The sequence below is a fragment of the Narcine bancroftii genome, chromosome 3 (genome assembly GCF_036971445.1).
Source record: "Narcine bancroftii isolate sNarBan1 chromosome 3, sNarBan1.hap1, whole genome shotgun sequence".
Classification (NCBI taxonomy): Eukaryota; Metazoa; Chordata; class Chondrichthyes; order Torpediniformes; family Narcinidae; genus Narcine; species Narcine bancroftii.
In genome coordinates, this window is record NC_091471.1 from 282,534,776 (window position 1) to 282,559,040 (window position 24,265).

Genomic DNA, 24,265 nt, shown 5'->3' on the forward strand with positions numbered 1-24,265 from the left:
GGTAGGTGGGACTAGTGGAGTTTCACTTAAATCGGTGTGGACTAAAGGGGCCGAGATGGCCTGTTTCCGAACTGTAATTGTTATATGGTTATATTTATGGTTTCTCTTCTCACAGAGGTTGCCTGACCTGCTGAGTATTTGCAGCATTTTCAGATTTTATTTTACATCTGTCGCAGTGTCTGGTTATTGATACTTGTTAGGGCACTTTCCACTCCAGTCTGTGTTTGGCCTCAAATTGAACAGAAGCTGTATTATTAAGTATGTGAAGCATGATGAATATATATTTGTTTTTGTAACATAATTAAGTGAAAAATCTTTCATCAAACAGTAATGATGTGAGTGAGTGATTGGGAATATTGTAATGGTGCTCACTGTCTTCCAGGATTGGGCTCAGTGCTGCCCCCTGAAGGTTTGCAACATGACTGCATTGTGACAGTTGCCTTTACAGGTTGTATAATCCCTCCACTCCACCCCAAGCTTCAAGTTTATATTTATTGCCTTATACGTAGAAAGCACAGAAATCTTTCTTCCGCTGTTGGTCCTTTAGTGTCCCACACAGAGGCACCGGTCCAGCAGTACCACCAAGACAAGAAAGAGAAGGAGAAGAGAGTCCTCTCAGGGACACCGAGAGTTCATGGATCCCGCCACCTCTTGCACCCCTGTAGTTTCCCTAGCCTTACAGCCTCCTGTCTGTACCAGCGGTGAATCCGAGCTCCAGGTGTCTGTCTCCCTTAGGGTGGCAAGGTTGGCGTAGTAGTTTGTGCAACACCTTTACGGCGACAGCGATGGGGACCAGGGTTCGAATCCCGCGCTGTCAGTAAGGTGTTTGTACGTCCTCCCCATGTCTGCGTGGGTTTCCCCGAGGGGGTCCCCAATTTCCTCCAACTGTGCGAAACGTACCGGGGGTTGTAGGTTAACTGGGTGTGATTGGGCTTGAGGGCCTAACCCTAACCCTGAACCTTGATGTATGTATATCTAAATATCTCCTCAGCACCTTGTTCCCAACCCTGTGATATGATCAGGAAGTTGTCAGGACCCATGCTCGCCACAGCATCCTCATAGATCCTGATCTCGATACCAGGTTTCCAGCAACCTGTTGTGAGGACTTCAGCTGAGCCTGACTGGAACCTGGTCCAATGCAGTGGTACTCTACCCTGCGGGGTCCTCTCCCAGACTTCTCCGCTTCGGGGACTTGGGAGGGAGGAGTGCATCCTCCAACTTTAGTCCGCTGACCCTCTGAGCCCACAACCCTAGATCTCCACTCTGCCAACTGTGGGCTCCCCACTTCAAGAAGTTCGATCTGAAAGGTGCTGTCGGCCCCATTCTACAGCCAATCTGAACCTGCGCAGGTCTGTCGGGCAGAACAGCTGAGAGGTATTTCTCCGCTTCCTGTCCTCCCCGGATCAACGCCAGTGGCTTTGAGGCCATTCTTCCCATCAGCTCCATGCCGGCCACCATTCTCCTGTAGACCTGTAACTTATTCCCTCTCACAGGCCCGACAATTCCCCTTGCTCAACTTGATATGATTTGCAGCACATTGAGATCTATGGTCTTTGAAATGAGGGAGGAAGCCCACATGCCTGCAAGAAGAGCGTGTAAACTCTGCAGAAATAGCACTCAAGGCCCAAGTTAAAGCTGGGTCCCTGGACATCAGCACTAACTGCTGCATCACTGCGTCATCTATGCTTCATCACGGCACAACTCGTAACCAATGAGCTTATTTTGAGGAAGAGAAATTGCTAAATGACTGAAGGCAGTAACTAAAAGATCAAACAAAGCCAACTAGTCAGAGACACCTAACATGAAACAACCCCTTCAGCCCATCCTTCCCACATCAACCGAAATGTCCCACCCACACTCGTCCCACCTGCCAGCGTTTGGCCCATATCCCTCTAAATCCATCCTATCTATTATCAATCCAAATGTTTCTTAAACATTGCAATAGTACCTGCCTCTGGAAACCCATTCTATACACCCACCACCCTCTGTATAAAAAAAGTTAACCCTCAGGTTCCTGTTAAATCTCTCCCACTGCCGCCCCCCCCCCCCCCGCCTCCACCTTAAACCAGTGGTTCTCAACTTTTACTTCCCACTCACATCCCACCTTAAGTAATCCCTATGCCATCGGTGCTCTGTGATTAGTAAGGGATTGCTTAAGGTGGGATGTGAGTGGGAAGGGAAGGTTGAAAATCACTGCTCCAGACCCATTTGTTCCTGAAAAATTTTGCTTGAGAAAAATTGTAATTGGCCCATTTCCTTTGGAGATATGAAACCGTGCACATAACGAGTCAATTCGGGATGATTAAAACAGTGGTTTTCAACCTTTTTCTTTCCACCCACATCCCACCTTAAGCAATCCCTTACTAATCACAGAACCAATGGCATAGGGAATACTTAAAGTGGGATGTGAATGGAAAGAAAAAGGTTGAGAGACACTGCTAAATCTGTATTTCTGATTCTCCTACTCTGATATAGATACAAATATTATTTATTGTCATGTAATAAAACAGAAATGTAATATTACATGAAATTGCCTTTAGTCTGCTCTGAGGCAGACAAAGATTCATCATTAGTATTTCCTGTCACCCCTTGCAATCAGAGAAGAAAAAGCAGAGTTCCCCAGAGTCACCAAGTGTCCGTGGATTCTCCTCCAGCGCTCCCGTAGTCTCCGCAGCATCAGAAGACTCAAGTTCAGTTTAAATCATCGGCAACCCGAACCCAGATTCAATCCTCCAATGCGATGAGGAAGCCTTCAGCGTCCAGGGTCCTATGGGAGCCTTTCTTGACCCCCAGCGCCCTCTTGAATCCCGATTCCGATACCTGATTCTCAGGAGCCAATCTTCAGCTGCCTGAAGTCTGGGGTGTCTGTGTGTACCCTTTGACCTCAAGTTGCCTGCAGCCTGTGTGTGTTCCTTGCCCACGTTGCCAAAAGCTCACCACCCTGCGTGTGACCCTCAGCCGCAGAGCCCATTGCTGGTTCGCCACCCGTGGCCACCGTCCTTAGGGTCATCCCCTCTGCTTCTCCTTCACAGTGGGAAGTGTTCCTCCCCGACCGGTGCCCTGCGCCAGACCTCTGCTCCCGCAGAGTCTGCAGCCCCTCGAGGTCTCTGCCAAACACAGGTATTGCCATCTTGGGGGCTACACCCCGCAGTCACAGGATTTTAAATAAAGCACTGTCGGCTCTTTCAACAGGCCATTTAAAGTCTGTGCCAAGCCGATGGCTGTTGGTCTTGGTGATGGGACCACGCGGAGGAGCACCGTGACTCCACTCCCTGGGTCTGCACAAGCAGCAGTGCAGCCGTTACAGCCATTCCAGCACTGCCATTATTCTGGGGCAGAAGACTCTCTACAGTCATTAGATTATTCCTCTCACGATATGTACTCCTCTGTGAGATCACCCGTCTCCCTCCTGTACACTAAGGAATAAAGCCCCAGCCTACTCAACCTCTCCCTGTATTTCAGGCCCCCAACTCCTGCCACGCCCTCTCAAACTGAGTTCATCAGCGCTGTTAATCAAATAGACGGTCAATATCATTCTTCAATAGCACCAAGCAGATGGAGCCTGTTTTCGATTACATCAAAAGCAGGACCCGAGATGGTGTTCGTTACCGGCACTCCTGGAACTCCCTACCCAATGGAAGGCCTTCACCAGAGGCAGGATGGGCAGAGAGTTCAGCACCATCTCCCAAAGGCAATTAGAAGTGGGCCACAGGTGATTTTGAGGAAGAGATCCCAGATCCCAAACATGATGTGAAAGGGGGGGAACTCATTGCTGGCAGGTGTGTGTGGGGTGCAGGCAGGACGGGGAAGAGTGGAGATGACGGGGAAGTGTGGTGAATGTCTGCCAAGCTGCTTGTCTCCCCTCTGGTGAGCCTTGCTGTACTAACATTGACTGTGTACTATCTCTACTGTTAAGGACACTCCCCTTGGGTATAACTGTATGTGCACCTATTGTCTTTCATTATTGTACCATGAGTTTCTGCTAATAAAAGCCATGATTATTGTTTGACCACATCGTCTTTGTCTACTTCATCAACTGGCACTTCAGGAAGGGGCAAGAGGGCTGAGGAAGATGTTCTCCAACGGGAGGAAGGACTGGGGAGGTGGGGCTGGAGAAGGGAAGGTGTGGGTGACTGGCATGTAGGGAGGGTGGGAGAGGCAGAAGGAAAAGATGAGGCGGGTTAAGGCCTGAGGGTTAAGGGGCGAGGAGAGGGGGATAAAGACGCTACTGGGTTGAAGACTGCTGAGATGGAATATAAGGCACTGTTCCTCCAATTTGCCCACAGCCTCAAGCTGGCAGTACATCAGGCCATGATCAGACAGGTCAGTGTGGCAATGAGAAGTGGAACTGAAGTGGCAAGAGTACTTGAAATGAGCCTTGGCTAAAACATTATGCAAGCAGATGACAATGTGGTTTTAAATGCGACTCCAACATGTAGTTTTTTCCAAGGCCAGAAGCTGGTAAACCCTCATTTACAAGTTTGTGTGTTGGTTTGGCAAGAGCCCCTACAGGTTCAAGTACATCTCCACCCTGTCGATGTCCGAACACCTTGATCGATGCCGGATCACGGGTTACAATTTTGAATCCTTTCATGTACTTGACTGTCAAAGCAGCAAGTTGATAAGTATTAATATGTTATCTGGCAATATTTAATTAGCTCAGTGTTCCTTTTGCAGGCTTAATATAAATCCTAACCTGGACAATCTGATGAAAGATTGAGCGGCATTAAACCATCTCCTCAAATCACGCCTGAACAGTTCATCTCTTCCCCCCCCCCCCCACCCCATCAGTGTATTTTTTTAAATTCTGTACAATATTAGTATAAACTCAACAGGAATAATTGTAGGCAATGACACAAAGTGTGAATAAATGTGTTGGGTGGGTTGGGGGTGGGGGTTCAGTAGCATTTCTTCTGTGAAGCTCTGAGTTAATTATGCTGGATTGTGCATATTACCTTCTATGCTGATCATTTTTCACCTTGTTTTCAATGCACATTTGTTCTATAATTAATTTGGATTGTTAATAGCAGTTGCCATGGATACTACCATTAACCCCCTGCAGGTATGTGGCATGACTGTCTCAGAGTATTGCAGTTTGCTGAGGCCACCTACAGGCACTAGTTATTACCGAGCTTTGGACTTGGACACACTGGCCTTTGTGTCTAAAATTAAATCCAGATACCAGAACGTAGACTTGTAAATCTCAATTTCAAATATTATTGCTAACATCGTCAAAGCAACAGCCAAAACTAAAAGGTGGCATGGTTGGGGGAAACACTTAACAACAACAGAGAGCAAGGTTCAAATGTGCCCCTGTCTGTAAGGAGGTTTTAGATTCTCCATGAGGGTTTCCCTCCTGCTGCTCTGGTTTCCTCTGTCGTTCCAAAGACATACAGGGGTTGAGGTTTTATTGGTCACCTGGGTGTAACCGGGTGGCACAAACTCATGGGCCTGACCCATGCTGTGTCTCTAAAAAAAAAATTAATGATCATATAGGCTAGATTCTTGTAAATTTGAGGTTCTGTTCTCGAGGCTGAAGAAACGTGGGTTTAAATGTCGTCAAATTAAAGCATTGAGATCCAAGTTCAAAATTTTTTGACAGAATATATACATGACATCACCTACAACTCTGAGATTCTTTTTCCAGCAGGCCAGGCAAAATTTCTACTTTACACTAACTGCAAACGGTCCTCAAGAAAATGTATACAAAAGAAAGAAATGTAAACAAACTGACTTAGCGACTTGACACAGGCACAAGCAGCGAGTGATTGGAAAGGGTTTCAGCTGGTAGCTCTCTTTCTCATCTCTCAAGTGACAAGGTGGGGCCCACAGCCATGTTAGAAGCATGCAATTACTGGCACCAGCGTGTAGCCATTTTGGATGAGGTCCCAAGTGGAGAGATCGCTTTGCTCAATGTTCTCCTGTGCCAATGTTTGGAAGAACAATTGAGATTTCTCTGGTGTTTTAGGCAATCTCAGCATGTCCCACCAATAAGACAGATTACGTGATCTGTCTCAGGCTGCGGTTGCCTGCTAACAACCTGGCTGCAAAATGTGTTAGGAAGTCTGGCGGCGATCAACAAGTCCATGCAGAAACGTAGGCTTAAACGTCGTCAAATTAAAGCATTGAGATCCAAGTTCAAAATTCAAAATTTATTGTCACAATATATACATGACATCGCATGCAACTCTGAGATTCTTTTTCCAGCAGGCCAGCAAAATTTCGACTTCACACTAACTGCAAACTGTCCTCAAGAAAATGTATACAAAAGAAATAAATGTAAACAAACTGACTGTGAAAATACAGAAATAATATTCAGTAATAAATGATGTGCAAAATGATGTCCCTGATTGAGTTCGTCATTGAGGAGTCCGATGGTGGAGGGGGAGCAGCTGTTCCTGAACCTGATGGTGTGAGTCTTGTGGTACCGAGACCTCTTTCCTGCTGGCAGCAGCGAGGAGAGAGAATGTCCTGGTTGGTATGGATCCTTGATGATTGCTGCTGCTCTCCGACAGCACTATTCCACGTAAATTTTCTCAATAGTGGAGAGAGTTTTGCCTGTGTTGTGCTGGGCTGTGCCCACGATCTTTAGCAGGGGTTTCACAGAGAGGTATTGGTGACCCCACACCAGGCTGTGATGCAGCCGGTTAACACACTTTCCACGACGCATCTGTAGAAGTTTGCCAATGTTTCTGACATCATACTAAACGTCCACAAACTCCTAGAGGAAGTAGAGGTGCCGGCGTGCTATCTTCACAATGACATTAGTATGTTGGGTTCAGGAAAAGTCTTCCATGATAGTGACTCCCAGGAATTTAAATTCATTCACCCTCTCCACCTCTGATTCCCCCAACGATCACTGGATCGTACACCACTGGTTTACCTCTCCTAAAGTGCACAATCAGCTCCTTGGTTTTGGTGACATTGAGTGAGAGGATAAAATAAAAAGACAAAAGCTGGAGAAAAGCATTGTCCTTTATAGAGCAAAGATAAAGATACAGAACCAACATTTCGGACTTGAGCCCTTCATCAAGGTTGTTACTATTACACCATTCTATAGAACTATAGAACGCTACAGCACAGAAAACAGGCCATTTGGCCCTTCTAGTCTGTGCTAATCATCATTCCATTAGTCCCAGTTACCTGCTCACATTTCATAAGCCTCCAGGTCTCTCCCATCACGTATCTATCCAATTTATTATTAAAACTTAAGATTGACCTGCATTCGCCACATCAGACGGCAGCTCATTCCACACTCCCACCACTCTGAGTGAAGAACTTTCCCCTAATGTTCCCCTGAACCTTTCCCCTTTCATCTTAAAACTATGACCTCTCGTATTTATCTTCCCCATTCAAAGTGGAAATAGCCTACTCACATCCACTCTGTCTATACCTCTTCAAAATCTTGTAAACCGTTATCAAATCTCCCTTCATTCTTCTTCATTCCAAGAAATAAAGTCTTAACCTGTTTAATCTTTCCCTGTAACTCAACTCCTGGTAAATCTGCTCCACACTCTTTCAATCTTATTGATATCCTTCCTGTAGTTAGGTGACCAGAACTGCACACAATATTCCAAATTTAGCCTCACCCATGTCTTATACAACTTCAACAACTTCCCAACTCCTCTACTCAATACTTCGATTTATAAAGGCTAAGATGCCAAAAGCTTTCTTTACAACCCTGTCCACCTGTGCCGCCACCTTCAGGGAACGATGTACCTGTATTCCCAGATCTCTCTGCTCCTCCGCACTCCTCAGTGCCCGACCATTTACTGTGCACATCCGACCTTGATTTGCCCTTCCAGAATGCATCACCTCACACTTAAACCGCATTAAACTCCATCTGCCACTTTTTGGCCCATTCTGCCAATTGGTCCAGATCCCTCTGCAAGCTTTGAAAATCTTCCTCGCTGTCCACAGCGCCTCCTATCTTTGTGTCATCAGCAAACTTGCTGACCCAATTTCCCGCATTATCATCCAGACCATAGACAACAAACAACAATGGTCCCAACACAGATCCCTGAGGCACACCACTAACCACAGGCCTCCAGTCTGAGAAGCAATCATCCACTACCACTCTCTGTTTTCTCCCACACAGCCAATTTCGTATCCAGTTTACAACCTCTCCATGGATACTTAATGTCTTAATTTTCTGAACTAACCTCCCATGTGGGACCTTTTCAAAGGCTTTATGAAAGTCCATGTAGACAACTTCCACAGTCTTTCCTTCATCAACCTTCTTGGTAACCTCTTCGAAAATCTTGACACGATTCGTTAAACACTAATTCAGCTAAGTTTACAATCTGCTGACTCATTGTCCCTTCACAATACAGCCCACTACTGTGGCATCATCAACAAATTTGTAAATGGTGGTGTTGTTGTACCGAGCCACGCACTCATGGCTACGTATGCAGCCCTGTGGTTCTTTGGTGCTGATGGAGATGTTCTTGCCAATCCACACTCATTGGAGTCTGGAGGCGAAGAAATTCAGAATCTAATTACACTCTGGGTATTCAGGCCCAGGTGGTTGCTAATCAGTTTTGAGGGGATGATGGTGTTCAATGCCGAACTGTAGTCAATAAATAGCATCCTGATGTATGCATCTTTGCTGTCCAGGTGTTCCAGGGTATTGTGTAGAGCCAGTGAGATGGCATCCGCCACAGACCTGTGGCTGTGATAGGCAAACTGGAATAGATCCATGTTCCTGCTCAGACTTGAGCTGATATGCTTCAGCCTCTCAAAACACTTCATCACTGTGGATTCGAGTGCCATTGACCGGTGGTCATTTAAGCAGGTTACCATGCTCTTCTTGGGCGCTAATGCGATTGAGGCCTGTTTGAAACAGCTGGGTACCACTCCCCGCTGGTGAGATGTTGAAGATATCCGTGAAACTATTGGCCAGTTGGTCAGTGCAGATTTTCAGTACTCGGCCAAATACTCAGTCCAGACCAGTTGCATTCTGAGGATTCACTCTCTCGAAGGCACCCCCTACGATATCTTCAGATGCTGACAGTAGAGGATCGTCAGAGGACATGGGTGCACACAATGGTTCTTCCTTGGTCTATTGGTCAAATCGGGCATTGAAGGCCTTGAGTTCATTTTTAAATGAAGCTCCCTGCTACAGAATTTCAAGCTTCAAGATTCATTTATTGTCATGCACTAATACATACAATTTGTCAACCTTTGCCAGCTATAAAGGCATATAAAGATGTGTCAATAGCATTGCCCCCTCCCCCACAGCCTTCTCTCTGACTTGATAGGCATAAGGAGAGGTTACATTCCTGATTCCCTGCCGAGAGTTTGGCTGATGTCTAGGAAGTCTACCACAGGAGCTTTTAATTTGACATGCATCCATGCTGGACCAAAGGCTTGTGGGCTGTTCTCACTTCTTGGCTCATTGTTGCCTGATAGATTATGCACTAAGTGCTGATATTGAGTTGCAGGCTTTCTACTTCAATGCTCAAGCAACAAGATCCAGATATAGAACCGTAGAACACTACAGAAACAGGCCCCTTCGGCCCATCTAGTCTGTGCTGAACTTTTTTTTTTTAAACCTGGTCCCACTGACGTGCCCATCCAGACCATAGCCCTCCATACCTCTCCCATCCATGTACCTGTCCAAATACTTCTTAAATGTTAAAATTAAGCCCGCATTCACCACCTCAGCTGGCAGCTCGTACCACACCCCCCACCACTTTCTGTGTGAAGTTCCCCTTCATGTTCCTCCTAAACCTTTTCTCCTTTCACTCTTAACCCATGTCCTCACCTACCCTCAGTGGGAAAAGGCCCATCTACATTTACTCAGCCTATCCCCTCATGATCAGTGGTGAGGTGCAGAGGCTACATCTGCACACAGTGTCTGTGAAGACTCTCAGGCTGGACGAATCACAAATTTTGTACTTCAACCTCCTTATACTAAAGGGCAACATGATGTTGGTCTTCCCAAGAGATGCACTTCATCGTCAGCCGAACCAGCCAGCAAAGGAAGTGATCGATTCAGATTCACCATTTTCCCCTATCGATTTCTTATGAGCAATTAACCAATATTTGATTTGAAAGCACATTCTCCTCCCTGAATGCTTCCCAATGCCCACACCCACAAGCCACATCTCAACAGTAATCCCGAAGTAGAGCATTTCCATTTCTCTGTCCTTGCCCCTAGCCACATCAAATCTATCTGGTGTTAAACCGCTGCCATCCCTTCCAAATGCCCAATCCAGCCCCAAAGCTGCCTAGAAGAGGGGCCCTGACTTGTTGAATACACATGCTGAGAGCCTTCCTTAGCAACTCTTTCTATCTCACTTACTAGGATTTTGCAGGGTGTTTACCATTGGCCCCTCTATTTGCGGTCGATATTGATCCTGAACTGCGACTACCCCTTTCCTGCTCCTCATGTCCTTCTAATTTGTTGACTGTTCCAGTGCACCTTCCTTCATGTAGATGCACTCGTTACAACAACCCCAATTCAATCGCAAACTTTTTTAGCAGGCATCCCTGCTCCCCTTATAAGCCATGTTTCAAAAAGGCTTTGACACATGCTGAACAACAGTGCTGCTAATTCATCATCTTTATTTGCTGCACATGGATCAAAACACCAAACTTTTGTTCCTATTTCCCATGCACATCCAAACCCCCACACCAATCAATTTCATCCCCACCCCTTTAAATGTTTGCTTCCAGCTTTTGTGTCTTCACTTTTCTTTTGTATGTGATTCGTTTATTATGAAGCGCTTCAATAACGGTTAGAGGACAAAAGGAGAAATCAAATCTTTGTTCTTTTACCTGCTGGGAAAACTGAGTGAAAATTCAAATCGTATCAAATAAAATTTGGTCATTATCCATAGAACATAGAAAGCTACAGCACAGAACAGGCCCTTCAGCCCAGTGTTATATCAACCTGATAATCTGCTCTGCCTAGAATTTCCCTACTGCACAACCTTCCATTTTTCTTAGTTCCATGTACCTCTCTAATAGTTTCTTAAAAATAACAGTGAGGTATGTCAGCAACATTAGTTCAATAATTTTGTACAGTCCAAAAACATTGCAGGTCTTGATCCACACAAAACTATTGATCTAATGTTACTGGCACGTCTCACCGTTGTTGTTAATGGATTCACTTTCAATTGATGTGATTCGAATTTTCAACCACCCAACCAATTTAGTCAATAGTCCTGTGCTTTGTTCAGGTTAATTACACAATGCGTTGCTACCATACCTGGCAAGCAGAAAGAAATGGTAGTTAATCAGTTTGTAAATAGTCTTGAATGGGAAGGTTATTGCAGCCCGATTTTAATATCCAAAATATGAGTATAGATTTTCTTGTCACAAATCCAGAAATGTCTACTTAAATAAATGCAGTCTAAAAATCATTACCTTTGATAAAAAGAGTTAAACTATTTCAATTTAACATTCATAAAAATCCAAACAATTTCACGTCTGTCAAGAGATAACCCAATTTGAATAGGTTTCATATTCAATTTTACTGATAGTGTTAATTGGTTAAATCAATCTAGGGACTTTTTTTTAAAGGCCATTTCTTTTATGCAGTTAATCTGAAATATTCAATCGTGCTGTCAGAAAAAACTGAAAATGCAAATCACCCTGTATGCAGCACTATGTCAAGTTAAAGGTGCAGGGTGTGAAATCAGCCTTAGGCAGATGCACAAAACATTCTATTGACCACTTGATTTACTTAATGCACCAATTTTAAAATACTTTATTCTTTAGAAATCAATACAATACACGTGATTAAATATTATAACTGCAACTTGCGTGCTCTGCTGTTATACAATGTTCTCTTTATTAATGTATTACATATAAATTTATATAGGAATTCAATGGAAAATTCATAGGAAATAGGAGGCAAACAATCATAATTATAGGAGCATTCACTGAGCTGAGGACATTTATTTCACTAAACCAAAAGCCCTATTTTGCTCTAGAGATCCGGGTCACGACAGTTTACATGGTAAAGTCCTAGAACTTCGTTGGTGTGTCTGAAACAACAAAAGAAACAACAATCAGTATTGGTGAGCACAGGAACATGGGAAAATTAGGATCAACAAAATGTGCCCATTATCCCAAGGAAACGATCCTAGGCAACACAACTGGCGCGGCAGTTAGTGTAACGCTGTTACCGCGCCAGCGATCGGGACCAAGATTTGAATCCCGCGCTGTCTGTAAGGAGTTGGTTCGCTCCCCTTGTCTGCGTGGGTTTTCCCCGCGGGCACTGGTTTCCTCCCACTATTCCAAAATGAACCGGGGTGGGGGGTGTAGGTTAATTGGATGGCATGGACTTGTGGGCTGAAATGGCCTGTTAACGTTATAAATTTAAAATTTAAATTTAGGAAGTTACAACCAAATTCTGGAAAACTTGGGAGGGGAAATCAGCCATCACCAATTTGCTCATTTTTCGTTTTATTTAAATTTAAAAAATTTAAATGTATTTATTACACGGTAGAAGGCCCTTCCACCCCATTAAAATCCCTGCCACCCAATTAACTTACTAACCCCGTATGTTTTGGAGGGTAGGAGGAAACGAGAGAAACTCCTTACAGACAACACCGGATTTGAACCTGCGTCGCTGGTGCTAGAACAGTGTTGCACGAACCACTACACCGACAGTGCTACCCGTTTCGCCACATCCGATGACTATTTTCTGGGAACAGGAGGTTTAGCTGCAAATTGTTTCACAATAACTTTCTTTCAACAAGGCTTATAATAAATACGGGGGTTTTGTCCAGTCAAAGTTTCAACATGTAAAATACACAGTGGGACACAGAGAATCACAAACCAACACTGTTGTCAGTCCAGTCTGTAACACTTTACAGCCACGAGACAAGAGAATTAACCTGCTTAGTTGAGGAAGGTTATTTCAAATTGTTTTGCCTTTTAATGCTGGTTATCCATCCTTGCAGAGATTATTCTGTTCAGAATACAACTTGGTAATTGTAAACAACAGTACATCTTACATGCATTCATTTCCCAGAGTGTCTAAGGTAGAGAGGGGGGTCATCTACCCTGGTACGATAGTAGCTTTGGAAGAAATGGAAAATGTGAGGGGGATGTTGCTGTGCACAACTCAGCTCTCTGCTTAAGCTACAATAGGGACTTCACCTTAAACTAGTAAAGCCATGTGTAATAACCTGTGGTTGAGAAAGACGCTATATATCTTAACATAAAAATAGACTGTGGGATCCATGGACTCTGTTGTCTCTGAAGGGACTCTCTTTTGCTTCTCTTTCTCGACTCGACAGGGGCCCTGGACTAGTGGCACCTCTTTGTGTGCCTTCACCGGGCAAACAAAGGAAAGCAAAATTTGTGCACTTCATGTATGTGGCAATAAATGGAGTCTTGAATCTTGGACAAACACCTCACCCCAACGTCAGTGTCTCAGGCAATCTTCACTCCTTTTATTGGCATGCAGGCTTCAGGTGAGACAATGTGGTCAGGTGTGAGAAATGGAAGACAAATCAGATCCAACTTTTTAGCCATGTTCCAGCCAGGAGCTAGATTTACAACTAGTATTACTTGCTAGCTGTGAACAAATATCAAGATAATGTCAGCATGACTGGCAATATGGTTTGATTTATTTATATTTTAAATTCTCATCAAAATATAAGAAACAGAAGTGCGAATGGGCAGTCACCCCTGTGTCTGCCCGTTATTCAATAAAATCCTAAATGATCTTTCACCTCAGTAGTAATTTCCTGCACTAACCCTCATATCCCTGGAGTTCCTTAAGGTTTACCAGAGGGCAGATGGATTTTTGAATATTAGATTCATGTGAATATTGATACTCTTCAATACGCACATTTCAGATTCAAAGGAAAGCATCTCACAGCATATCAATGTTTGGTATCACACAGATAAAGCAAGAGGTAAAGTACAAAACAAAGTCAAATCATTAAAATGTACCACCAAAACTTCTCTCCCTAAGCTTTTGATTGCCCATAATACATGGAAAATGAGAGAAGAATTTAAGTTGAATTTTGCCTGCTCCTGAAGTCATCTGAAATTCAAACTAGACTCCTTGATTTTATTAATTTAACGCTTCAGTGAATTTCACTGATGTCGGAGAATTATCGGACGTAGTTGACAGGCAGCTGGGGCAGCTTAGCAGGGAATTGTTCATGATTTACACACAGAAAGAGAAAAAGCCTTCATCTTCTGGCCATCCTTCCTCCCTTTGCATTTTTAAATGTAGCCTGATTTTCAATCAGAGCCTTTTAAAAAGTAATTAACTTCAAGATTTGCTTTACTTTGGATTATTTTTGTTTAAACTGTGGTTACCAATTACATAATAGGCGAGTAGGGTAGAAATTAAATGGCCAATTGTGGCTGGGACTTGATCTGGTCATTAAGATGACCAATGGAGTGTTTTAGTAGCACTGCACACATAGCCAAACAAATTTAACAGCCATTAATGCTGGGTAACTCTAAATTAGTTCCTACAATTGCACTGTGCCTGTGAATTTAATTAAAAAATACAGAAGTGGAAAATTATTTTTATATACTAGACTAGTCCTAAAGGAAGTAATCTTTTCATCCTAAATGCAATAGAGGGAACATCCTGCATGTCTCACGGGCCTTTGGCAAAGTTACAGTGCAGTCCTTCACACCATAATTACCTGCTGCTGTTGTCGACAAAATTCTTCCTCGCTGGCTGCAATAGCCTGAGCCAAGGCCAAATCGTCCTGCTCTTGGTGGCTAAATACAGGATGCACAGCATTAGGAGAGGGAGAGAGGGGTGCAACATTAATTATGAGAAAGGAAACATTGCAATCACACATATTCATGCCGAACGTTGAGCACAATGTACCGATCTGCGTAATGCTTCTGAAAATGGAATACAAACTACTACAGTGGAGCAGGCCACTTGAAGTCGCTTAGAGTCCACGTACATACAAATTACATTGCAACATTAATCTTAGTCTGATTAAGCACATGAAGGGCATTTGAATTAGACAGTGTGGAGTCACATAATTACAACATGCAGCCCCAAGCAAAATGCTACGGAGGCTCCACAGGTAGCTTCACCACACAAGCCTTTCGCTTTCAAAATGTCTCGCACAAGCTAATAAAGAAATCTAAATGCGAAACTTGGACTAAAATAAATTGCGGTCACTCGTAGATAGGGAGGCTGCATTGCCAACTAACTTCAGTCACATTCTTCCAAACCAACCTACTCCAGCTGAGAGGACAATGCAGCACACACCACTGACTCCATTAAAAAGGGTTCAGCAGGAAGTACATAGCCTGGGTCTGAGGCAGATGGACTAGCTATCCTCAAGGCATTTCATCTAAGTGGTCAATCAAAACATTCAAATAGAAAGAGGCTCTCTCTTCTTCCCTCCCAATTAGAACAAGTGAAGATATGAAGACTTTGCTGTTCAGGCTTTCCACCTCACCCTGATTTGTGTGTTGGCTCACTTTTGCAATTGCTTAAATCAGCAATGGGAAATTAGAACATAGAACAGCCGTGTTTTCCTTCTACCTCACATCAAGCTTGCAACTCACCATCCAGGAATCCCATTGGAAGCTACACTAAGGCCTTATTTGTGCACCAATCAGATTATACCACACTGGAAATGGACAGCTGAAAAAAAAACTAAAAGTCTCAGAGCCTTCCCAACTCTGTGGATCCTCTCAATTGAGGTTGGCAGAGCACCCCACCTCTTCCCAATGTGATAATGAGAAAGTGGAAACAGTCCAAAGTGCATCAGTTCAGACACCCAGAAGAACATTGTTTACTTATCTGTAAAAGGTACTGGGCCACAATTAGCCCCAAGCAATAAATATTTTTACACCATCAATCTGAAATTATTACCACAGTTGTGTGCTAATTTTACTCCATTTGCAGCCACTTACTATGCAGTTGATGCAATATTTTATATTGAGCATTTAGGGATGTACATGATCCAGGGATTCTTACCTCCAAAGTGTCTCACAGTGAAGGCAAAATGCAGGAGCGCAGTGTGACTATGAAAATGAAATTGGGCACCCTTGATGGTTCAGTTATCAAGTAATAAGCTTCATTTGTAATAAAATCACAATGTCAGCAAAAATTGGCATTAGTCAGGTAATTACTATATATACTTGCGTTTTGGGGAGCAAATTTTTTCAGGTCAAATTTAGGGGGGTTGACTTATATACTACTTTTGATCACAGTAAGTACCTGTTCAAGGTATTAGGAGCTCGGATGGTAAATCCGCATTTGGGGTGTTGGGAGCTCAGATGGGCGGGCAGCCAGTGTCTAGAAGAAAGTCTGTGGCCAGGACGTTGGGAGCTCTGATGGGCAAATGGCCGGCAGAGCTCCCATTGGGAGCTCTGGTGGGTGGGTGGCCGGGGCCAGGATCTGAGGTTGGGGCGTTGGGAGCTCTGGTGAGTGGGCGGCCGGGGTGATGATCCGCGGTTGGTGCGTCGGGAGCTCAAGCGGGCGGGTGGCTGGAGTGAGGATCTGTGATCGGGAGCTCCAGTGGGCCGGGTGAGGATCTGCAGTTGGGCCATTGGAAGCTCATATGGGAGGGCATTCAACATGTCAGGAGCTTAGATGGGTGAGTTGGGGCCAAAAATTGGGGGGGGGGGGGGGGTTTAATTTTACATGGGATATCTGGAAAATAAGTCATTTTTAGGCCAAAAAAAGGTAGGTTGACTGTTACACGGGATTGACTATTACACAAGTATATGCAGTGTTTTAAACACATTATCAATACTTTTCACTCAAGGAACTTCTTGTACTACACATGCCCAGAGAGAGAATACTCCAAGGTCCAAACATCCTCAAGGCTGACCAGAATGTGACAAGTGGCTTTCAGAACTTTTTTTTTTTTACCTGGGAACCGCAGTTCTGGAAGATTCAGTTAGTGATCTTTCCAAAGCTCTCTGCAGGGCTTGCTCTTCCGTCTATAAAAATCAAAAACAGGCACATTCACTGGAAATCAATGGCAGGAAATAAACCCAACCAATCTGATTAATTCCCATTAATTTGCTTCCTTACAGCAATACAATTTCTGCAGCTGTAGATTAATAGAGCTGAATCAGAACAATAATTTGTAAAACATCGTTTCTTTTCAAAAGGTATTCTGAATTTGCCATTCCAAATTGTAATTTTAAATCCTATTATAAAATTACTTTAAAGTTAAAATCGTTCAGAATTTATGTAAAACTCTGTGGCCACTCAATATTGTGAATGTACATCTTTTAAATTTAAATTTAGACATACAGCACGGAAACAGGCCATTTCAGTCCACAAGTCCATGCCGCCCAATTTACACCCAATTAACCTACACCCCAGTAGGTTTTGAAAGGTGGGAGGAAACCGGAGCCCCCAGGTAAAACCCACAAAGTTCCAGGGAAAACGTACAAACTCCTTACAGACAGCGTGGGAGTCAAGCCCCGGTCCCGATCACTGATGCTGTCAAGGCGTTGCGCCAATTACTATGCCAACCATGGTATACTTGGTATTAATTGTACGACCTGGCCACAATAAAGTTAACGTCTGGGGAATATCAGAGATACTGTCGATAAAGAAGGTACAACATTACCTATACAACCTGCCTCAGTCAGACCAGAAACTGCTATTGCCAAAACCTCTAGCTAGCTGACAGAGTGAAACCATGCAAACTAAATGGAACTGGGCAGAACTGACCAATATCAAGAATCTATTTTGTTTGCAAGGGTATTTTTTCTTCACACAAAAATACTCCAGTGGCTGCAAGGATTCATCCATTCCTTCCCTCTCTACATTTTATTTCTTATCTTGCGCAACTGTCTCATCAGTCAATTCCTGTTTCCACTTCTGGAAAAAAAAGGTCAGTTTGAAATGTTAACTCCATCCCTCTCTCCGCAGATACAGTCTGATCCACTGAGAAGTTTCAGGGTTTTCTTTGTTTCTTTTATGCTTCCTTCCAAACCACCCATATCACAAATTCCCATGTCTTTTCAGTGACTGAATTTTAACGAGCAACTTTTCAGCCCTGACCCAAGGGACTATGTACTTATAAAAAGGGTGTACACTTCAGCAACCACAATTACTGCACAATTCAAGGTTATAGCAGGTCATTTTGGCTGCCTTTTCCCCAATATACTAGTTTTTAAGGTCCCATCAACTGACTGCAATACAAATCATGTCACCAAATTGCAAGGCAGAGAACAGGAGCAGGTCATTTCCTATCCAGATGGAAACAGCTTAGGCCATTTTTACAGCCCTATTTACAGGGAAATTCCATTACATCCGAGATATTGAAAATCCCACCAACAATCAGAGCCATGACCATTGTGATTTAAATTGCTGGCTTCATGTACCCAATAGATCAAATGTGCACTTCAGCATCTTGAGTAAGGAAATAAATTAATGATTTGTCAGCACAGTTATTTGGCAGTCCCGCAGAAAGTTAAATTTCCAGCCTCTTGACTTGGCATATTTATGAAAAAAATAAACTGCTGGAGGAACTCAGTGGGTCGGGCAGCATCCGTGGAAGGAAATAGATAGTTGATGTTCGGGTCGAAACCCTGCTTCAGGGATGAGAGGGGGAGGAAGGCAGTACCGAAGGGAGGGAAAGGGGTCAGTGGGTGATAGGTAGGCCAAGGAGGGAGTGAAGGATGTTGCCCTCCCTCCCATATCCATCTATTAACGCCTGCCTTTGGGACTGTGCTCCCACCCCTGCCCCTCCGCCCACCATTTTATTCAGGCATCTGCCCACCATTTTGTCATACCTAGATGAAAGGCTGAAGCCCAAAACAATGGTTATGTGACCATTGACCATCTTTATCTTTGCTCTATAAAGTACATTGTGGAGTTTCTCCAGTATGTGTTCAACTCCGAGGAATGAAGGATGACAGGCAAATGGATCCAGGTGGCAGATGACAGCAGATAAGGGGGAAAAAGAAAACAGGGAAGGCAAAAAAAAAATGGGGGACAGGGCTGATGGAGCAAAGAGGAGGACAGGGGTGAAGGCTAGAGGAAGATCAGTGAAACCCTATTTGTGCATCCTATCACCACGAATCAATTTAGTCCAATGCTGAGCCCTGAAATTTGGCAAATGTTCCTGGGAATCCACATATCGGAGGACCTCCCCTGGACCCAGCACGTGAAGGTAACTGGGAAAAAGGCATCATCTATATTTCCTGAGACGTCTGAGGAGATTTGACAAGTTGTCGAATACTCTGAACTTCTACAGGTGCACTATGGAAAGCATTTCAACCTGGTAATTCAAGTGCCCAGGAATGCAAAAGCCAGGCAAAAGTAGTAAAGGTAGCCAGGTCCATCACAGGGTCTGACTGTCCACATCTAATGCGAGGCTAATACACAACAGTGCGCGGGGAAACTAATCAGGTCCCGCTGCATCTAACGTGAGGCACTCTCTCAAGAAGTTAGCAAACATCATAAAGAACCCCAATCAACCTGGTCACAACCTCTTTTCCCTGCTACCTTCGGGCAGAAGCCTGAACACCAGCATCTCCAGCTTCAAGAACAGTATTGTTCCCCTTAACAGCTATCAGGCTTTTGAATCTCCCTTTACTACACCACCTCTAACCATAAACTACACCATGCACACTAAAAGACTTGTCTGCATTATTGTACCATTTCATCTCCTGTATTTTATTTTGCACCAACTGTAACTGTGAACATTTATTATCTTCTATATACATCATCTCTTTCACACCGGGGTAATTAATTTTTTTTAAATTTATTTAGATCTACAGTATAGTAACAGGCCACGAGCCCGTGCCACCCAATTACAAGCAATTGACCTACACTCCCAGTATGCTTTTTGAAGGGTGGGAGGAAACCGAAGTGGAGACACAGCACTCCCCCATGGGGTTCTACTGCCCAATCCAATTGCCAACGGCTCTGTACAGGGTTTAAACAGGCTGTTAAAGAAGAGGATGGTATTTTATTTAAAATCCTGCAACCGTGGGATCTGGGCCCCAAGATGGTGATGCCTGTGTTCGGCAGCAGCCTCTAGTAGTTGAAGACTCCAGGGGAGCAGCAGACTGGTGCAGGGAACTAGTTACAGGGAGAACACCCCTCGAAGAGAAGGAGAAGCAGAGGAGATAACCCTAAATGTGGTAAACATGGTGGCAGACCACTGAGGGGCTCTGTGGGTGAAAGATACACCCAGGCGTCGAGCTGTGGGTGATTTACGGGCGAGGAACCCACACAGGCTGCTGGTGACTTGAGGTCAAAGGATCATGCCAGGCTGCAGGATGCTAGAGACTGGCTTATCAGAACAGGGATTCGAGAGGATGCAGAGGGCAAGGAGGGTTCTCGAAGGGCCCTGGGGGCCGAAGAATTCCTCATCGTGTCAGAAATTTGGATCTGGGGTCTGGTTGCCGATGGTTTGAACTAAACTGGAGTCTGATGCGGCTGCAGAGGCTGTGGAAGCACTGGAGGCAAATCTACAGACTTGGTGACCCTGAGGGTCTTTTATTTTTCTTCTCTACCTGACAGTAAGGGGCACTGGGCAATGCTAATGACAAACATAGGGCAGACTAATGTAATTTTGTGTAATATCACATTTCTTTTTTAATATATGACAATGAATAGTATCTGTTCAAAGGTTATAACTATCCTATTTGCGGTCATAGTGGAGGGTGTGGGGGTAAGGATGGATGTGAAGAAAGGACAGTCAGGATCAAAATGAGACAAAAGATTTCAGGGAATTTCTGAACTTCACACATGATCAATTAGGGTTATCTATGACATCCCACCTGATGCTCCTTTTCCCTTTCATCACATGAGCATCCATTCTTTCCAAGGTGCACTAGCTCACTATCCCATTTTCACCAACTGTAAAACCTTCTCCAAAGCACCTCCCTGTGCAACTGCAGGGAATTCAACTTCATTCCCTTTCACCACTTCTGGAAGCCAGAGAATTGCTTCAAATATTCCAAATTTAATTTTCTACTCCACTTCAACTCCAACCTGTAAAGTTCACCAATAAATGGCAGAGGTTTGGAATGATACCAGAAACCCCAGCAAATTTTGACAAAGGTGAGGTAGAAAGTGTGCTGACCGGCTGCATCGTGGTCTGGTATGGGGACACCAAAACCCCTGAGGATAAAGCCCTCCAAAAGGTAGTGGACACTGCCCAGGACATCACAGGCTAAACCCTCCCTACTATCGAGAACAACTACAGAGAACGCTGCCGTCGGAGAGCAGCAGCAATCATCAAGGATCCACACCACCCAGCACATGCTCTGTTCTCGCTGCTGTCATCAGGAAAGAGGTGTAGGTGTTGCAAGACTTGCACCACCAGGTTCAGGAACAGCTGCTACCCCTCCACCATCTGGCTCCTCAACAACAAACTCAATCAGGGACTCATTTAAGGACTCTTTCTTGTGCATTTTACTGATTATTTTTATTCTCTCTGTATTGAACAGTCAGTTTTTTTACATTTGTTATCCATTTACAGTTCTATATTTGTTTAGGTGTATACGCTGTGTAGAGTTTATTTTTTGCACTACTGATTAACGGTAATTGTGCCGCGCCCACAGAACAAAGGATCTCAAGGTTGTATGTGATGCCATTTATGTATTGACAATAAATCTGAAATCTAAACTTCAAACAAGTTCAGAAATTCCTCTTTTACTTATTATATAGTTTTCTCAAATTAACAAAAAGCGCGGCATAGTTAGCGCAACGCTATTACAGTGCCAGCGACCCAGGTGCTGTCTGTAAGGAGTTTGAATGTTCTCTTCGTGTCTGCATGGGTTTCCTCTGGGTGCTCCAGTTTCCTCCCATCGTTCAAAACATACAGGGGTCGCAGGTTAATTGGGATATTTGTGTGGCACGGGCTCTTGAGGCAGAATGCCTTGTTACTGTGCTCCAAGTCTTAAAAAAAATCTCAAAAGTGCAAATAATTGTTGTTTTTGCATAATTAATTCTTCTTGTGATGTGGAGAGGCTTTTTCCTTTAAGAAAGGGGGAGATAAACATTTTCATCTATCTTTCTATTTAACTTGTGCAAGGACAGTATGATTAAGATTATAAATGTAAGATATAGATTAGTACAATATAATTTTTTTATATCAATTGTATGCAACTCCTCAGAAATTAAAGAAATTTGAATTAATTTCTTCAGATTTATGCTTTAGATGTGGACAAGAAATAGGTACTTTTTTTCCATTCGACTAAGAAGTTTTGGTTACAAGTTCAATTGTTTTTGGATCGAGTATTAAAAGTAAGTTTACCGTTTGATCCAATATTATTTTTATCACGGGATATTAAGTCGATTTCTTAGGATTGAGATTGACTATGTACCAAATTGAATTTTTGTTTGGCTTTGGCAGTTTCTAAAAAAATGTTTGGCTATTACTTGGAAATCTGATTTAGTTTTAGGAATGCAAAGATGGCATGTGGAAATGAAATCCTGTATTCTTCTCGAAAAGATAAGGTATATTTTGAAGGGCAAATATCATTTTTTGTACAAGTATGGAGCCCATATTTAAAAATTCTCGGTATTAAAATGTAAATCTCCTGGTCTGCTCGAGTGGATGACTCGGTCTCCGCACCCAAGAAGTTGATTATTTGTTGCTTTTTCTTTCTTTCTTTGTAGGTGGGAGGAGGGAGGGATTTTATTTTATTTTGTAATTATGTAATGTTTGTATCAATATGTTATAATTAATGTTGTGTGATTTAAAATTATAAATAAAATATGAAAAGAAAGAAAGGGGGAGATACAAACAAGAGGACATGAGTTGAGAGTCAGGGGGAAAAAGTTTAGAGGAAACCTGAAGGGGGAACTTCTTTACTTAGTCAGTGGTGGGTGTGTGGAACGAGCTTCCAGAAGAAGTGGCGGAGGCAGGCTCGATGTTGGCATTTAAGGAGAATTTGGATATGTATATGGACGGGAAAGGAATGGAGGGTTACAGGTTGAGTGTAGGTCAGTGGGGTTAGGTGGAGAAAATGTTCGGCATGGACTCGAAGGACCAGGTTGGCCTGTTTCTGTGCTGTAATTGTTATATGGTTCTATGATATTTTGCAGTAATGCTTCCTTCAAAACATCACTGTTCCCTAATACTATCTCCTTTCACCCTGAAGATTCAGCCAATCTGAAGTACTACCAGCTAACTCTCTCTATAGATGCTGTCTGACCAGTTGAGTATTTCCAGCATTATTTTTTATTTAAGATATCCTGTACCTCAAATATTTTGCTTTTGTTCCACTTCTATAGTGAGACCAATGAACATACATTGAATATGTGTTTATAGCACTGAAACACACAGTGTTTGCTCACCGAATTGAAACCACAGATTGATATGGCCCTGGAGACCATTCATTATCCCCATGCTCACACTTTATAAAGCAATCTGTATACTCCCACTCCCCCACTATATCGCCATAGCACTGGAAATTGACATGAAATTTCACTAGCTTTTATCAAACAATATCTAATGCACAACCTTTACCCTATTGCATTAGTCACATAACCCTGAAACAAAAGTGCTCATCATACATCACAAAATGATGAACTCACCAATCCTGCTTGCAGAGATGCAGATGTAGGGATGTTTCTCGGTGGGTTGTTACTGTCAATGAGAAAGCGCAAGATTAATTGCTAAACTTAAAGACATTCAGATTTTCAAGTGCGACAGCTGCCAAATCAGGCAAGACTCAATGTGTACAGTCAATTGCAATACAACGTCGGGCTGACAGGGAAAAGTCTCAAATCTTGATCGATGTTAGTTGATATTGGGCAGGCGTGCATTACTACTGACATTGAACATCTCCGTTTCTTGGACTGGAGAAGACTGGGCAGGAATGGGGAAACAATGCAAAACAAATTTGAAAAGTCAGTCGTCAGACAGCTCAATGAAAATATTCTGCATGGCCTTTGAATTAAATGTCTCTGAAATCTGTCATAAGTCAGCCCCGTAAAGGACAAGCAGAGTAGCAGTTTATAGCACAAAAGGTTATTGATCCCAAAACCCTAATGTTACAAGTACTGAGAGAGAGATTTCCATGTGGACTGGTAGGAATAAACAGGAAATCATTTAAGACATATTCCCCAGTAAAGAACAAAAGGTTGAAACCTATGATACACTTTTTTGGAGCATAACTAAGCAGTATAAATTGGACGCAACTGTTGTTGGGCAGCGTGGTGAGCATAGCGGTTAGCACAACGCTATTACAGAGCCAGCGACCTGGGTTCGAATCTGACGCTGTCTGTAAGGAGTTTGTTAAGTTCTCCCCCTGCCAACGTGGGTTTCCGCCAGGTGCTCTGGTTTCCTCCCACCCTCCAAAACACACAAGATTGTAG

At 43.5% G+C, this 24,265-nt stretch overlaps 1 protein-coding gene across 4 annotated transcripts in view; it reads right to left on the reverse strand.

Annotated features, from left to right (window-relative positions):
- Window positions 1-11,687: 11,687 nt before the first annotated feature.
- The window catches only part of zfand2a (zinc finger, AN1-type domain 2A), a 37,313-nt gene continuing 24,735 nt past the window's right edge, over window positions 11,688-24,265 (reverse strand). For 3 of the 4 annotated variants that reach the window (XR_011354512.1, XR_011354511.1, XR_011354513.1), the window contains exons 7-11: window positions 23,483-23,534; window positions 16,835-16,905; window positions 14,631-14,709; window positions 13,378-13,537; window positions 11,688-11,996 (exon numbers count right to left, since the gene is read on the reverse strand). Coding sequence is in view for 1 of the 4 variants with exons in the window: in XM_069928347.1 (XP_069784448.1) it covers window positions 11,952-11,996; window positions 14,631-14,709; window positions 16,835-16,905; window positions 23,483-23,534 (247 nt within the window). In the remaining 3 variants the exon portion in view is untranslated. The remainder of the gene's footprint in view (window positions 11,997-13,377; window positions 13,538-14,630; window positions 14,710-16,834; window positions 16,906-23,482; window positions 23,535-24,265) is intronic. The other variant, XM_069928347.1, reaches the window with a different exon arrangement.